General features: G+C 58.9%; 1 protein-coding gene across 1 annotated transcript in view; it reads left to right on the top strand.

Moving 5' to 3' along the window:
- LOC144950727 (uncharacterized) overlaps positions 1-17318 on the top strand; it is a 90038-nt gene that overhangs the window by 19211 nt on the left and 53509 nt on the right. Inside the window, exons 2-4 of the mRNA XM_078880800.1 lie at positions 1787-1922; positions 6370-6931; positions 7427-8375. Of these exons, the coding sequence (XP_078736926.1) occupies positions 1787-1922; positions 6370-6931; positions 7427-8375 (1647 nt within the window). The remainder of the gene's footprint in view (positions 1-1786; positions 1923-6369; positions 6932-7426; positions 8376-17318) is intronic.

Below are 17318 nucleotides of genomic sequence, written 5' to 3'. Positions count from 1 at the left end.
TGGGTGGGTGGGAGTGTGGGTGGGAGGGGAGTGTGGGTGGGAGGGAGTGTGGGTGGGTGGGAGTGTGGGTGGGTGGGTGGGAGTGTGGGTGGGAGGGTGGGTGGGAGGGAGAGAGTGTGGGTGGGAGGGGAGTGTGGGGTGGGTGGGTAGGAGTGTGGGTGGGGAGGGAGTGTGGGTGGGAGGGAGTGTGGGGTGGGTGGGTGGGGGTGGGAGTGTGGGTGGGAGGGAGGGAGTGTGGGTGGGTGGGTGGGTGGGAGTGTGGGTGGGTGGGAGGGAGTGTGGGTGGGTGGGTGGGAGTGTGGGTGGGAGGGAGTGTGGGTGGATGGGAGTGTGGGGTGGGTGGGAGGGAGTGTGGGTGGGAGGGAGTGTGGGTGGGTGGGTGGGTGGGAGTGTGGGTGGGAGGGAGTGTGGGTGGGTGGGTGGGAGTGTGGGTAGGAGAGAGTGTGTGTGGGTGGGTGGGTGGGAGTGTGGGTGGGAGGGAGTGTGGGTGGGTGGGTGTGTGGGTAGGAGGGAGGGAGTGTGGGTGGGTGGGAGAGAGTGTGGGTGGGAGGGAGTGTGGGTGGGAGGGAGTGTGGGTGGGAGGGAGTGTGGGTGGGTGGGAGGGAGTGTGGGTGGGTGGGAGGGAGTGTGGGTGGGTGGGAGTGTGGGTGGGTGGGTGGGAGTGTGGGAGGCAGTGTGGGAGGCAGTGTGGGTGGGTGGGAGTGTGGGTGGGAGGCAGTGTGGGTGGGAGTGTGGGTGGGAGGGAGTGTGGGTGGGTGGGAGTGTGGGAGGCAGTGTGTGTGGGTGGAGTGTGGGTGGGTGGGAGTGTGGGTGGGAGGGAGTGTGGGAGAGAGTGTGGGTGGTGGGTGGGTGTGGGAGAGTGTGGGTGGGAGGGAGTGTGGGTGGGTGGGAGTGTGGGTGGGAGAGTGTGGGTGGGGAGGTGTGTGTGTGGGTGGGAGTGTGGGTGGGTGGGAGTGGGTGGGTGGGTGGGAGGGAGTGTGGGTGGGAGAGAGTGTGTGTGGGTGGGTGGGAGTGTGGGTGGGTGGGAGTGTGGGTGGGTGGGAGTGTGGGAGGCAGTGTGGGTGGGTGGGAGTGTGGGTGGGTGGGAGTGTGGGAGGCAGTGTGGGTGGGTGGGAGTGTGGGTGGGTGGGAGTGTGGGTGGGTGGGAGTGTGGGAGGCAGTGTGGGTGGGTGGGAGTGTGGGTGGGTGGGAGTGTGGGAGTGAGTGTGGCTGGGAGAGAGTGCGGCATGTGGCGGGGCTGGGAGGGAGGGAGGGTGGCAGGGAGAGGGTGTGGGGAGCCGTGGGTGTGAAAATAGCAGCCGAATGCTTCCGGCTAAAATCTCTCAAGTTTCTGCAGGAGGAGGAGGCGGCAACATCGGCCGTGTTTGCCTGGTGCGGGGAGAGCGGCCGCGTGCGAGCGAGCGAGTGCGTGAGTGAGGGGCACCTTTGCCTTTGAATGCGTGAGTGAGGAGGGCGAGTGAGTGAGTGAGCGTGTGTGAGCGTGTGTGTGCGCGCGTGTGCGTGCGCGTGTGTGTGCGCGTGTGTGTGCGCGCGTGTGTGTGCGCGCGTGTGTGTGTGTGCGCGCGCACGCGAGCGCGAGTGTCACGCACGCTACTCCACGAACGCCTCCGCACCCTGAGTCACCGCCACCAGCTACCACCACCACCACTAGCTACCACCAGCACCACCACCAGCTAAACCACCACCACCAGCAGCAGCAGCGTGTGTGTGTGACTGCCACTGAGTGTACTCGCAGCTGTGTTTGACCCCTAACCCCCCCCCCCTCTGTACCCCCCCCCCCCCCAAGTGCGGGGCCGCGAGTGACGATGGGGGGCGGCGAGGAGGGGCTCATCGGGATCCCGTTCCCCGAGCACAGCGCCGACATCCTGAGCAGCCTCAACGAGCTGCGGCGCGGCGGGCAGCTCTGTGACCTCCTGCTGCAGGTGACCACCACCACCACCACCGCCACCACCGCCTCGCTCCACCACCGCTCGCCACCGCCACCACCACCACCACTGCCACCACCGCCACCACCGCTCACCACCGCCACCACCGCCACCGCCACCGCCGCTCGCCTCCACCGCTCGCCACCACCACCACCACCACCACTGCCACCACCGCCACCACCGCTCACCACCGCCACCACCGCCACCGCCACCGCCGCTCGCCTCCACCGCTCGCCACCGCCACCACCACCACCACTGCCACCACCGCCACCACCGCTCACCACCGCCACCACCGCCACCGCCACCGCCGCTCGCCTCCACCGCTCGCCACCACCACCACCACCACCGCTCGCCGCCACCGCTCGCCACCGCCACCACCACCACCACTGCCACCACCGCCACCACCGCTCACCACCGCCACCACCGCCACCGCCACCGCCGCTCGCCTCCACCGCTCGCCACCACCGCTCGCCACCACCGCTCGCCACCACCACCACCCCTCGCCACCACCGCTCGCCACCACCGCTCGCCACCACCGCTCGCCACCACCGCTCGCCACCACCACCACCCCTCGCCACCACCACCACCCCTCGCCACCACCACCACCCCTCGCCTCCACCGCTCGCCACCACCGCTCGCCACCACCGCTCGCCACCACCCCTCGCCACCACCACCACCCCTCGCCACCACCACCACCCCTCGCCTCCACCGCTCGCCACCACCGCTCGCCACCACCGCTCGCCACCACCGCTCGCCACCACCACCACCCCTCGCCACCACCACCACCCCTCGCCACCACCACCACCCCTCGCCTCCACCGCTCGCCACCACCGCTCGCCACCACCGCTCGCCACCACCGCTCGCCACCACCGCTCGCCACCACCGCTCGCCACCACCGCTCGCCACCACCACCACCCCTCGCCACCACCACCACCCCTCGCCACCACCACCACCCCTCGCCACCACCACCACCCCTCGCCACCACCACCACCCCTCGCCACCACCACCGCCGCCTCGCTCCACCACCGCTCGCCACCGCCACTCCTCACCACCACTGCTCACCACCACCGCTCGCCACCGCCACTCCTCACCACCACCACTTGTCACCGCCCACCGCCACGTGTGGACACGTGTGCCTGCATGCGTCGGTGCGTGTCTGTCTGTCGAGTGTAAGCGTGCATGTGTGTGCATCAGGTTTTTGGATAAGTCGACCTCGGGGTCAGATATCCACTGCCACTGCCGTTGGTCGCGAGCGGGAGTGGAACTCGGGTCGCCGGGTTCGTAGCGCAGTGCGGCGCTCGCCACGACACCGCCGACTCGGCCTTCGATTCGTTCTAGCTGGTGCGTTGTGAAGTCGAACGTCAGCGCTGGGAAGACGATGTCGGCCGGGCTTGGTTATGGGCATGCCGGCCTTCATAGGTGTGACACGCCGGCCTTCATAGGTGTGACACGCCGGCCTTCATAGGTGTGACGCGCCGGCCTTCATAGGTGTGACACGCCGGCCTTCATAGGTGTGACACGCCGGCCTTCATAGGTGTGACGCGCCGGCCTTCATAGGTGTGACACGCCGGCCTTCATAGGTGTGACACGCCGGCCTTCATAGGTGTGACGCGCCGGCCTTCATAGGTGCTCGCCGACAGTACTTGCTCAAAAAGCCTGTTGAAGGCTACCCCGGGCAACTTTGTCAGTGTATGGACTGGTTCTGGCTCCTCTCATTATGTATGAGGGGTGGATAGTCCTCGAGTCGGCGCAGGATAATGTCAAGCAGCAGGGAGTGGCTCTTATTCTAAACAAAAGAATGAAGGGGCGTGGGAGCGCGAGGTGTGGGAGGCCATGAGTTGCAGGCTGTTGTGAGCTCACCTCCTTATTAATAGGTGAGGAATGATGATGATGATGGTGGTGGTGTGATGGTGGCGACCTACACCCCCACCGAAGATGAACATGAGTGGAGGGATACCAGGCCGGCAAGGCTGATGAGTCAGACGCCTTCTCTGACCTCTTCGTCCCAAGTGCTGGCTAAAGTGGCTCCCTCGGGATAAACTCACCCTCTTGGGCGACTTGAATGCCTGAGCGGCTCTTGACGCGGGCATCTGGGCCAGACTCATTGGAAGGCATTGGCCGGGTGAAGCTCACTAACAGCAACGGTAGGAGGCTGCTCAACATCTGTGCAGGCTTGTAATCGCCAACGCACGCCGTTCCGGCATCTGAGCATCCACACAAAAGCATGGACGCATGTTGGGTCCAAGCAAGAAAATGTGCTGGATTTTTAGTGACGGAACAGCGCAATGCGGGCCTATGTCCTTGACACCATGACCGACCATGTAGCTGATGTGCTCACTGACCGTTGGCCTGTCCATCCGTAAGATGCGCCGGTCATGCTTCCAAGCCACCTTGGGCCACAGTCAAATCCACAATGTTCCTGGTCTCAGGTGACAGCTGCCGAAAGTTGCGAGTGCGGAAATGCCATCGTGGTTTGCAGCTTTGGCTTGACACGTTTCCCTTTCGCTCCCAATGTCGGAAGGAAATCTGGCCGAGGCTTGGGTGTTGTGGCTCATGCAGCCAGAGGCCCTGGCTGACGCGAGGTGGTGTTTGTTGCGGCAAGCTGAAAGGCGGAGAGAGCCGTGCGGCATGGCGATCGTCTCAGTGGCGATGCGATCGCGAGATGCTCTTTAATAATACCAAGAACTTAGAATTCGCAGCGTCGCCACCCCTAGACTGACTATCCTTGAGCGGGAGGAGTGGCGATCCGATCTCTGGCCTTAGGATCAGCTCTGCAGATTTGCCGAGGTTTTTAGGAAGGAGTTTGGAAACCCCTCGGCTACCGGGCAAGGTGGAGTTGACACTGCTGGGCCCGGCGCGCCTCAAATAGCAGAGCAAGTTGGCATCGTCCTGCGAGTGGGCTGGCGGAGCGTCCCGTCTGCTGAGGAAGTGTGAAAAGCGAAACGGAGCCTGAAACCATGCAGGGCTGGGCAAGGGAGGGGTTGGTCTTCCGGAGTTTGCGGAGCCTCGAAGGCCGGAGGAAGTGGCCACCCTTCTCGTGGGTGGGTGGGGTGGGTGGGCAGCTCATGTGCCATCTGTCGAGGAGGTGTGAAGATCAGCGATCCGGAGCTAGAGAGACCGGGCTGCCACGTGCAGTAGGTGCGTGCGACTGGTGACAGCGCAGGCTAGCGGTCAGCGCCACGCTGCGCTACGAACTTGGCGACCCGCCGGTGACGATTATCTGAACCCAACATGGGCCTCTCCTACGGCGAGTCGGCCTCATATGAGTACCCGGTGCGGTGTGTAGTAAACGTCGCCACTGGGGAGACAAAGGCGGCCGGACGTGGTGCTGGCCACCCACCCCATCGTGTGCCGTGCCGGCCTTCGTAGGTGCTGCTACTCGCTAACAGCCAGAAGGGACGATGATGACCGATAGCCAACAACGAGGCCGCGTCCAAGATGTCCACCGGGGGGAGATGGAATCGGCTCGTGTGTAGAGCAAGCGGCCAGGAGATGTTAACCACCTCGCCTGGTATACAGGAGGGTCGTAGGTTCGATCCTGACCCTTGGCGCCTGCTGCTGCTGCGTGTTTCTCTCCCCGTGGTCGCCTGGACATTTCTCCGGGTCCTCCGTTATCTCAACCTCCACATTGAGAAACATCGCACGTTTGGATAATTTCCATGATTTGGCTGCTATGAATTTCCGCACGATGACAAGACGCTTCGTTGAGCTATCATTTGTGGCCAGGTCGCTTCTGAAAAAGAGCTGTTGAGCTCCGTGAGCATTGCCTGGTCACATGAAAACTAGTTTAGAGTTTACACCATTGGAAGCTCATTTGCCAGTAAAAAATAAGATAATAAAAAACATAACTCTGATAATATATGCACTGTCCTTGAAGTTGATTGGTCCAAAGTGCATATATTATTAGAGTTATGTTTTTTGTTTGCATTATGGCTGCAGGTATTGTGGTCTATGCAAACATGACTCCTAGGTTGCCAGATAGAAGGGTAAAAAAACAATTATCATAGTTTAGAGTTTTAGAGTTTTAAGTGCTGGGTGGGTCACGTGATCGTGAGAGGTGGCAGCGGCTTGGGGAGTCCTTCATCCAGCGGCGGATTGACCATGGCCGATTGTGATGCTCTAAGTGTAGTGTGTTGTCGTGGTGTGTGTTGTCGTGGTGTGTGTTGTCGCGGTGTGTGTATGTTGGCTTGAAGTGTGTGTGTTGGCGTGCAGTGTGTTGGGGTGGTGTGTGTGTTTTAGCGTGGTGTGTGTGTGCGTTGGCGTGATCTGTGCGTTGGCGTGGTGTGCGTTGGCGTGGTCTGTGTGTGTGCGTTGGCGTGGTGTGTGTGTGCGTTGGCGTGGTCTGTGTGTGTGTGTGTGTGTTAACGCGCGTGTTGGCATGGTGTCGCGTGCGTCTGTACGCGTGTGTAACCGCGGCGACGGTGCGACGCGTGCGTTGGCGCAGGTCCGCGGCCGCGAGTTCCGCACCCACCGCGCCGTCCTCGCCGCCTGCAGCCGCTACTTCCGCGAGCTCTTCACGTCCGGCGAGGAGCCGGCACTGGCGAGCGAGCGCCCCTCGACCCCGGCGACCCCGGCGACCCCGCCGGCAGGCGGCGGCAGCGGCGGCGGCGGCGGGAGCGGCGGTAGCCCGGCGCCGACCGCGGCGGTGGCGTACCGCGTCGACTTCGTGTCGGCCGGCGCCATGGCGGCGTTGCTGGACTTTGCGTACACGGCGACGCTCACGGTGACGAGCGGCACGCTGCCCGACGTGCTCAGCGCCGCGCGCCTCCTCGACATCCCGTGCGTCATCGCCGTGTGCCGGGACATCATGGCGGCCGCCGCCGGCAGCAGCAGCGGCGACGATGGCGGCGGCGGCGACGGTGGCGGCGGTGACGGCGGCGATGACTGTGGTGGTGGTGGTGGTGTGGAAGAGGATGCGGAGGAGGAGGAGGATGTGGGGGAGCGGCCGCTTGTTGGGTGGACGGGCACGGAGGGGTGGGGGGCGGCCGAGCCGCCTCGGCTGAGAGGTGAGAGGTCACACCGCCACCGCCGCCACTATCGCCACCACCAACACTGCCACCACCAACACTGCCACCACCAACACTGCCACCACCAACACTGCCACCACCAACACTGCCACCACCAACATTGCCACCACCGCCACCACCAACACCGCCACCACCAACACCGCCACCACCAAAACTGCCACCACCAACACTGCCACCACCAACACCGCCACCACCAACACCGCCACCACCAAAACTGCCACCACCAACACTGCCACCACCAACACCGCCACCACCAACACCGCCACCACCAAAACTGCCACCACCAACACTGCCACCACCAACACCGCCACCACCAACACCGCCACCACCAAAACTGCCACCACCAACACTGCCACCATCCCCCCCCGCCACCGCCGCCGCCGCTGTCGTGCACGGGTAGAGGGGGCGGCAGGGTATCTCGGTTGCACGTCCTGTGCCGTACTCACGGGGGATCTCTGTCTCCGTGTGGCCCAGCAGCGGCTCCGTGCCCGGCGACCGGTTCCCGCAGGAAACGCGCGGGGCCCTGGGGGCCCCCCTTCCACCTGCGGCACCGGGACGGGGGCGGCCCAGCGGCCCCTGACGACCCCACGGACCTCACCGCGGACGATGCGGACAACACGATCGCGAGGCCGATGGCGTCGCCACCGCCGATGACCTCGCCGCCCCGCGCCGCACCCTCGCCGCCGCTGCCCCCATCCTCGTCGTCACCGTCGCCGCTGCCGCCGTCGCCGCCGGCGCCGCGCGCCGTCAAGGTTGAACCGGGAAGCGAGAGGGAGCAGGCAGGGGCCTCCGCTCCCACGCACGCCCCCGGGGGGCGGTTTGACCCCACGACCTTCAACCCGGAGTCGTTCGGCCCCGCGCCCTACGACCCCGCCGCACCCTACGACCCCGCCGCGCCCTACGACCTCGGCTTCAAACGCAACTGGCGACGCCGAGGGGCTCGCGGCGGGCGCAAGCGGAGCCGGCTCGACGGCGGCGCCGGCAGCGGTGGCCGAGGGCGACCCGGGTCACCGCGCTCGTCCCCGCTGCCTCCTGCCCACCCGTCGTCCTCGTCGTCGTCGTCGTCTTCGCCGCCGTCCTCGCCGCCGTCGTCGCCGCCGTCTTCGCCGCCACCGCAGCACCAGCAGCAGCAGCAGCAGCTGGCGCGCGAGCAGCTGCTGGCGATGGTGAAGAGCGAGCCGGGCGAGGAGTTCGACCTGGGCGCCTGCCTCGGCCTGCTCTACTCCTCGTCGGCGCTCTCCGGCCTGTCGGCCGCCGTGGTGCTCGGCGAGGTGGACGGCCGCGGCTACAGGCCCAAGGCGAGCCAGGAGTGCCCCGTGTGCCACAAGGTGATCCAGGGCGCCGGCAAGCTGCCCCGGCACATGCGCACGCACACGGGCGAGAAGCCGTACATCTGCGGCACGTGCGGAGTGCGATTCACCAGGTGAGCCGGCGGCAGCGGCGGCGCCTCCTGCCGCTGTGTGACTGCTTGTGACACTGTGTGTGTTACTGTGTGTGTGTGCGTGTTACTGTGTGTGTGTGTTACTGTGTGTGTGTGCGTGTTACTGTGTGTGTGTGTTACTGTGTGTGTGTGCGTGTTACTGTGTGTGTGTGTTACTGTGTGTGTGTGTGTGCATGGATGTGTGTGTGCGTGTTACTGTGTATGTGTGTGTGCGTGTGACTGTATGTGTGTGTGTTCATGGGTGTATGTGTTACTGTGTGACTGACTGCTTGTGACTGTGTGCGCGTGTTACTGTGTGTGTGTGTGCGCATGGGTGTGTGTGTTACTGTGTGTGCGTGTTACTGTGTGTGTGTGTTACTGTGTGTGCGTGTTACTATGTGTGTGTGTGTGTTACTGTGTGTGTGTGTTACTGTGTGTGCATGGGTGTGTGTGTTCCTGTGTGACTGACTGCTTGTGACTGTGTGTGCGTGTTACTGTGTGTGTGTGTGCATGGGTGGCTCTGGACGGGTGTGAGGGGCTGGTAACCCCTCCACCTTCAATTAATTACCACTAAACCACGTCTGAAAAATGAAATTAATAAGCTTGTGCCGTAGGCCCCGGGGGGACAGGCGTCTATGACGCCTCCTGGCCAAACCCCATTAGGCGGAGCCATGAGACTGAATCTTCACCCTCGGGGCTCCTCCAGAAACAACAAAAAACCACTAAGGATGGCCACGTGGAATGTTCGAACGCTCACTGCGGAGGAGAGGCTGCCACTCCTCTGTCGGGAGCTGGACCGATACGGCCTGGATCTCTGTGGCATTCAGGAGGTCCGGTGGACCGGCTCTGGCTCCTGCCACCATGAGGGGTGGATAGTCCTTTACTCGGGGCAGGAGACTGCCAAACAACAGGGTGTGGCTCTTCTTCTGAACAATGACGGGGGCGTGGGAGCGTGGCGGTGAGGTGTGGGAAGCTGTAAGCCCCAGGCTACTTTGGGCTCGCCTTCCCATCAACCAGAGGCGAGGAGTGGTGGTCGTGGTTACTTATGCCCCCACCAAAGACGAACATCCGTGGAGGGATGCAGGCAAGGCCGATGAGTCAGATGTTTTCTATGGCCTCCTGTCACAGGTGCTAGCTCAAGTGGCCCCTCGGGAAAGAGTCATCTTGTTGGGTGACTTCAATGCCCGAGTTGGTCATGATGCTGGCACCTGGTCTGGAGTAATTGGAAGGCATGGGCCAGATTAGCTCAATAACAACGGCAGGAGGCTGCTCGATTTTTGTGCAGCCCATGGGCTTATAATTACCAACACGCTGTTCCGGCATCGGCGCATCCACACATCATGGATGCATGCCGGGTCCAAGCTAGAACATCTTCTGGACTACATAGTGACGGAACAGCGGATGCGGGCCCATGTCCTTGACACCAGGACCTACCGTGGAGCTGATCTGCCCACTGACCATCGACTTGTCATCTGTAAGATGCGCCTGCCATTATTCCACTCCGATGGTGGGTGTACACCCAGGACCGCATTTATACCCTAAGTGGCATGGTCTCAGCTAGCTGAGAGGAGCTCACCATTCCTGGAAAGATCTGGACAAAGTCCCATCGGTGAGATCCTCCGGCAGGCATGGCTGCGTTGGCTAGGCCATGTAGCCCGCATGCCCAATCACCGCATGCCCAAACAGCTTTTGTTCGACCGGATCGAGGGGGCTAAACGGACGCGGCACAGGCTAGAGAAGAGATGGAGTGATGTGGTACAGGAGGATGTGGAGCTGAGTGGACTTGCCGATGACTGGTACCAGCGGTGTCAAGATCAGCCTCTGTGGAGGAGGCTCGTGAAAGATGCTACTGGGCAGTTGGAGGCAGTCGCCCTCCAACAACAACGGAGGGCGGAGGAGCGACGCTCGCAACAACGAGCGGAGCGCCGGGTGGCTAAAGCACAGCAAGTTGGCACAGCAGGGGGCACAGGTGGTGCATCAGCCAGTCATCTCAGTCATCTCAGTCAGTCGACCCGTGGCACCTGGGTCTGCCCCGTGACCTCCTGCCAGCGGGCGTTTGACACTTCACGTGGCCTCAAGGTGCACATAGCCTGGCACAAGCGTCGTGGTGACGTCACCGCCACTTAGTGGCGAATGGCGGTTGTTGCTGTTGTTGTGTGTGTGTGTTACTGTGTGTGAGTGCATGGGTGTGTGCGTGTTACTGTGTGTGAGTGCATGGGTGTGTGCGTGTTACTGTGTGTGAGTGCATGGGTGTGTGTGTGTTACTGTGTGTGAGTGCATGGGTGTGTGCGTGTTACTGTGTGTGAGTGCATGGGTGTGTGCGTGTTACTGTGTGTGAGTGCATGGGTGTGTGTGTGTTACTGTGTGTGAGTGCATGGGTGTGTGTGTGTTACTGTGTGTGAGTGCATGGGTGTGTGTGTGTTACTGTGTGTGAGTGCATGTGTGTGTGTGTGTTACTGTGTGTGAGTGCATGGGTGTGTGCGTGTTACTGTGTGTGTGAGGGCATGGGTGTGTGTGTGTTACTGTGTGTGAGTGCATGGGTGTGTGCGTGTTACTGTGTGTGAGTGCATGGGTGTGTGCGTGTTACTGTGTGTGAGTGCATGGGTGTGTGCGTGTTACTGTGTGTGAGTGCATGGGTGTGTGCGTGTTACTGTGTGTGAGTGCATGGGTGTGTGCGTGTTACTGTGTGTGAGTGCATGGGTGTGTGCGTGTTACTGTGTGTGTGAGTGCATGGGTGTGTGTGTGTTACTGTGTGTGAGTGCATGGGTGTGTGTGTGTTACTGTGTGTGTGAGGGCATGGGTGTGTGTGTGTTACTGTGTGTGAGTGCATGGGTGTGTGTGTGTTACTGTGTGTGAGTGCATGGGTGTGTGTGTGTTACTGTGTGTGAGTGCATGGGTGTGTGTGTGTTACTGTGTGTGAGTGCATGGGTGTGTGTGTGTTACTGTGTGTGAGTGCATGGGTGTGTGCGTGTTACTGTGTGTGAGTGCATGGGTGTGTGTGTGTTACTGTGTGTGAGTGCATGGGTGTGTGTGTGTTACTGTGTGTGAGTGCATGGGTGTGTGCGTGTTAATGTGTGTGAGTGCATGGGTGTGTGTGTGTTTCTGTGTGTGAGTGCATGGGTGTGTGCGTGTTACTGTGTGTGAGTGCATGGGTGTGTGCGTGTTACTGTGTGTGAGTGCATGGGTGTGTGCGTGTTACTGTGTGTGAGTGCATGGGTGTGTGCGTGTTACTGTGTGTGAGTGCATGGGTGTGTGCGTGTTACTGTGTGTGAGTGCATGGGTGTGTGCGTGTTACTGTGTGTGAGTGCATGGGTGTGTGTGTGTTACTGTGTGTGAGTGCATGGGTGTGTGCGTGTTACTGTGTGTGAGTGCATGGGTGTGTGTGTGTGTTACTGTGTGTGAGTGCATGGGTGTGTGCGTGTTACTGTGTGTGAGTGCATGGGTGTGTGCGTGTTACTGTGTGTGAGTGCATGGGTGTGTGCGTGTTACTGTGTGTGAGTGCATGGGTGTGTGTGTGTGTTACTGTGTGTGAGTGCATGGGTGTGTGTGAGTGCATGGGTGTGTGCGTGTTACTGTGTGTGAGTGCATGGGTGTGTGCGTGTTACTGTGTGTGAGTGCATGGGTGTGTGCGTGTTACTGTGTGTGAGTGCATGGGTGTGTGTGTGTGTGTGTTACTGTGTGTGAGTGCATGGGTGTGTGTGTGTTACTGTGTGTGAGTGCATGGGTGTGTGTGTGTTACTGTGTGTGAGTGCATGGGTGTGTGTGTGTTACTGTGTGTGAGTGCATGGGTGTGTGTGTGTTACTGTGTGTGAGTGCATGGGTGTGTGCGTGTTACTGTGTGTGAGTGCATGGGTGTGTGTGTGTTACTGTGTGTGAGTGCATGGGTGTGTGTGTGTTACTGTGTGTGAGTGCATGGGTGTGTGTGTGTTACTGTGTGTGAGTGCATGGGTGTGTGCGTGTTACTGTGTGTGAGTGCATGGGTGTGTGTGTGTTACTGTGTGTGAGTGCATGGGTGTGTGTGTGTTACTGTGTGTGAGTGCATGGGTGTGTGTGTGTTACTGTGTGTGAGTGCATGGGTGTGTGTGTGTTACTGTGTGTGAGTGCATGGGTGTGTGTGTGTTACTGTGTGTGAGTGCATGGGTGTGTGTGTGTTACTGTGTGTGAGTGCATGGGTGTGTGTGTGTTACTGTGTGTGAGTGCATGGGTGTGTGTGTGTTACTGTGTGTGAGTGCATGGGTGTGTGCGTGTTACTGTGTGTGAGTGCATGGGTGTGTGTGTGTTACTGTGTGTGAGTGCATGGGTGTGTGCGTGTTACTGTGTGTGAGTGCATGGGTGTGTGTGAGTGCATGGGTGTGTGCGTGTTACTGTGTGTGAGTGCATGGGTGTGTGTGTGTGTTACTGTGTGTGAGTGCATGGGTGTGTGTGTGTTACTGTGTGTGAGTGCATGGGTGTGTGCGTGTTACTGTGTGTGAGTGCATGGGTGTGTGTGCATGGGTGTGTGCGTGTTACTGTGTGTGAGTGCATGGGTGTGTGTGCATGGGTGTGTGCGTGTTACTGTGTGTGAGTGCATGGGTGTGTGCGTGTTACTGTGTGTGAGTGCATGGGTGTGTGTGTGTGTTACTGTGTGTGAGTGCATGGGTGTGTGTGTGTTACTGTGTGTGAGTGCATGGGTGTGTGCGTGTTACTGTGTGTGAGTGCATGGGTGTGTGTGCATGGGTGTGTGCGTGTTACTGTGTGTGAGTGCATGGGTGTGTGTGCATGGGTGTGTGCGTGTTACTGTGTGTGAGTGCACGGGTGTGTGCGTGTTACTGTGTGTGAGTGCATGGGTGTGTGTGTGTGTTACTGTGTGTGAGTGCACGGGTGTGTGCGTGTTACTGTGTGTGAGTGCATGGGTGTGTGCGTGTTACTGTGTGTGAGTGCATGGGTGTGTGTGTGTGTTACTGTGTGTGAGTGCATGGGTGTGTGCGTGTTACTGTGTGTGAGTGCATGGGTGTGTGCGTGTTACTGTGTGTGAGTGCATGGGTGTGTGCGTGTTACTGTGTGTGAGTGCATGGGTGTGTGTGAGTGCATGGGTGTGTGCGTGTTACTGTGTGTGAGTGCATGGGTGTGTGCGTGTTACTGTGTGTGAGTGCATGGGTGTGTGCGTGTTACTGTGTGTGAGTGCATGGGTGTGTGCGTGTTACTGTGTGTGAGTGCATGGGTGTGTGTGTGTTACTGTGTGTGAGTGCATGGGTGTGTGTGTGTTACTGTGTGTGAGTGCATGGGTGTGTGTGTGTTACTGTGTGTGAGTGCATGGGTGTGTGTGTGTTACTGTGTGTGAGTGCATGGGTGTGTGCGTGTTACTGTGTGTGAGTGCATGGGTGTGTGTGTGTTACTGTGTGTGAGTGCATGGGTGTGTGTGTGTGTTACTGTGTGTGAGTGCATGGGTGTGTGTGAGTGCATGGGTGTGTGTGTGTGTTACTGTGTGTGAGTGCATGGGTGTGTGCGTGTTACTGTGTGTGAGTGCATGGGTGTGTGTGTGTTACTGTGTGTGAGTGCATGGGTGTGTGCGTGTTACTGTGTGTGAGTGCATGGGTGTGTGTGCGTGTTACTGTGTGTGAGTGCATGGGTGTGTGCGTGTTACTGTGTGTGAGTGCATGGGTGTGTGCGTGTTACTGTGTGTGAGTGCATGGGTGTGTGTGTGTGTTACTGTGTGTGAGTGCATGGGTGTGTGTGTGTTACTGTGTGTGAGTGCATGGGTGTGTGTGTGTGTTACTGTGTGTGAGTGCATGGGTGTGTGTGAGTGCATGGGTGTGTGTGTGTTACTGTGTGTGAGTGCATGGGTGTGTGCGTGTTACTGTGTGTGAGTGCATGGGTGTGTGTGTGTTACTGTGTGTGAGTGCATGGGTGTGTGTGTGTTACTGTGTGTGAGTGCATGGGTGTGTGCGTGTTACTGTGTGTGAGTGCATGGGTGTGTGCGTGTTACTGTGTGTGAGTGCATGGGTGTGTGCGTGTTACTGTGTGTGAGTGCATGGGTGTGTGCGTGTTACTGTGTGTGAGTGCATGGGTGTGTGCGTGTTACTGTGTGTGAGTGCATGGGTGTGTGCGTGTTACTGTGTGTGAGTGCATGGGTGTGTGCGTGTTACTGTGTGTGAGTGCATGGGTGTGTGCGTGTTACTGTGTGTGAGTGCATGGGTGTGTGCGTGTTACTGTGTGTGAGTGCATGGGTGTGTGTGTGTTACTGTGTGTGAGTGCATGGGTGTGTGCGTGTTACTGTGTGTGAGTGCATGGGTGTGTGCGTGTTACTGTGTGTGAGTGCATGGGTGTGTGCGTGTTACTGTGTGTGAGTGCATGGGTGTGTGCGTGTTACTGTGTGTGAGTGCATGGGTGTGTGCGTGTTACTGTGTGTGAGTGCATGGGTGTGTGCGTGTTACTGTGTGTGAGTGCATGGGTGTGTGCGTGTTACTGTGTGTGAGTGCATGGGTGTGTGCGTGTTACTGTGTGTGAGTGCATGGGTGTGTGCGTGTTACTGTGTGTGAGTGCATGGGTGTGTGCGTGTTACTGTGTGTGAGTGCATGGGTGTGTGTGTGTTACTGTGTGTGAGTGCATGGGTGTGTGCGTGTTACTGTGTGTGAGTGCATGGGTGTGTGTGTGTGTTACTGTGTGTGAGTGCATGGGTGTGTGCGTGTTACTGTGTGTGAGTGCATGGGTGTGTGCGTGTTACTGTGTGTGAGTGCATGGGTGTGTGCGTGTTACTGTGTGTGAGTGCATGGGTGTGTGTGTGTTACTGTGTGTGAGTGCATGGGTGTGTGCATGTTACTGTGTGTGAGTGCATGGGTGTGTGCGTGTTACTGTGTGTGAGTGCATGGGTGTGTGCGTGTTACTGTGTGTGAGTGCATGGGTGTGTGTTACTGTGTGTGAGTGCATGGGTGTGTGCGTGTTACTGTGTGTGAGTGCATGGGTGTGTGCGTGTTACTGTGTGTGAGTGCATGGGTGTGTGTGTGTTACTGTGTGTGAGTGCATGGGTGTGTGCGTGTTACTGTGTGTGAGTGCATGGGTGTGAGTGCATGGGTGTGTGTGAGTGCATGGGTGTGTGCGTGTTACTGTGTGTGAGTGCATGGGTGTGTGCGTGTTACTGTGTGTGAGTGCATGGGTGTGTGCGTGTTACTGTGTGTGAGTGCATGGGTGTGTGCGTGTTACTGTGTGTGAGTGCATGGGTGTGTGTGTGTTACTGTGTGTGAGTGCATGTGTGTGTGTGTGTTACTGTGTGTGAGTGCATGGGTGTGTGTGAGTGCATGGGTGTGTGTGTGTTACTGTGTGTGAGTGCATGGGTGTGTGTGTGTGTTACTGTGTGTGAGTGCATGGGTGTGTGCGTGTTACTGTGTGTGAGTGCATGGGTGTGTGCGTGTTACTGTGTGTGAGTGCATGGGTGTGTGCGTGTTACTGTGTGTGAGTGCATGGGTGTGTGCGTGTTACTGTGTGTGAGTGCATGGGTGTGTGTGTGTTACTGTGTGTGAGTGCATGGGTGTGTGTGTGTTACTGTGTGTGAGTGCATGGGTGTGTGTGTGTTACTGTGTGTGAGTGCATGGGTGTGTGCGTGTTACTGTGTGTGAGTGCATGGGTGTGTGCGTGTTACTGTGTGTGAGTGCATGGGTGTGTGCGTGTTACTGTGTGTGAGTGCATGGGTGTGTGTGTGTTACTGTGTGTGAGTGCATGGGTGTGTGTGAGTGCATGGGTGTGTGCGTGTTACTGTGTGTGAGTGCATGGGTGTGTGCGTGTGTTACTGTGTGTGAGTGCATGGGTGTGTGTGAGTGCATGGGTGTGTGCGTGTTACTGTGTGTGAGTGCATGGGTGTGTGTGTGTGTTACTGTGTGTGAGTGCATGTGTGTGTGAGTGCATGGGTGTGTGTGTGTTACTGTGTGTGAGTGCATGGGTGTGTGCGTGTTACTGTGTGTGAGTGCATGGGTGTATGTGTGTTACTGTGTGTGAGTGCATGGGTGTGTGCGTGTTACTGTGTGTGAGTGCATGGGTGTGTGCGTGTTACTGTGTGTGAGTGCATGGGTGTGTGCGTGTTACTGTGTGTGAGTGCATGGGTGTGTGTGTGTTACTGTGTGTGAGTGCATGGGTGTGTGCGTGTTACTGTGTGTGAGTGCATGGGTGTGTGCGTGTTACTGTGTGTGAGTGCATGGGTGTGTGTGAGTGCATGGGTGTGTGCGTGTTACTGTGTGTGAGTGCATGGGTGTGTGTGAGTGCATGGGTGTGTGCGTGTTACTGTGTGTGAGTGCATGGGTGTGTGTGTGTGTTACTGTGTGTGAGTGCATGGGTGTGTGTGAGTGCATGGGTGTGTGTTACTGTGTGTGAGTGCATGGGTGTGTGTGTGTTACTGTGTGTGAGTGCATGGGTGTGTGTGAGTGCATGGGTGTGTGCGTGTTACTGTGTGTGAGTGCATGGGTGTGTGTGAGTGCATGGGTGTGTGCGTGTTACTGTGTGTGAGTGCATGGGTGTGTGTGTGTTACTGTGTGTGAGTGCATGGGTGTGTGCGTGTTACTGTGTGTGAGTGCATGGGTGTGTGCGTGTTACTGTGTGTGAGTGCATGGGTGTGTGCGTGTTACTGTGTGTGAGTGCATGGGTGTATGTGTGTTACTGTGTGTGAGTGCATGGGTGTGTGCGTGTTACTGTGTGTGAGTGCATGGGTGTATGTGTGTTACTGTGTGTGAGTGCATGGGTGTGTGTGAGTGCATGGGTGTGTGCGTGTTACTGTGTGTGAGTGCATGGGTGTGTGCGTGTTACTGTGTGTGAGTGCATGGGTGTGTGTGTGTGTTACTGTGTGTGAGTGCATGGGTGTGTGCGTGTTACTGTGTGTGAGTGCATGGGTGTGTGTGTGTGTTACTGTGTGTGAGTGCATGGGTGTGTGCGTGTTACTGTGTGTGAGTGCATGGGTGTGTGCGTGTTACTGTGTGTGAGTGC

The sequence above is a fragment of the Lampetra fluviatilis genome, chromosome 59 (assembly GCF_964198595.1).
Source record: "Lampetra fluviatilis chromosome 59, kcLamFluv1.1, whole genome shotgun sequence".
Classification (NCBI taxonomy): Eukaryota; Metazoa; Chordata; class Hyperoartia; order Petromyzontiformes; family Petromyzontidae; genus Lampetra; species Lampetra fluviatilis.
This window is presented reverse-complemented; position numbering and strand designations above follow the sequence as displayed.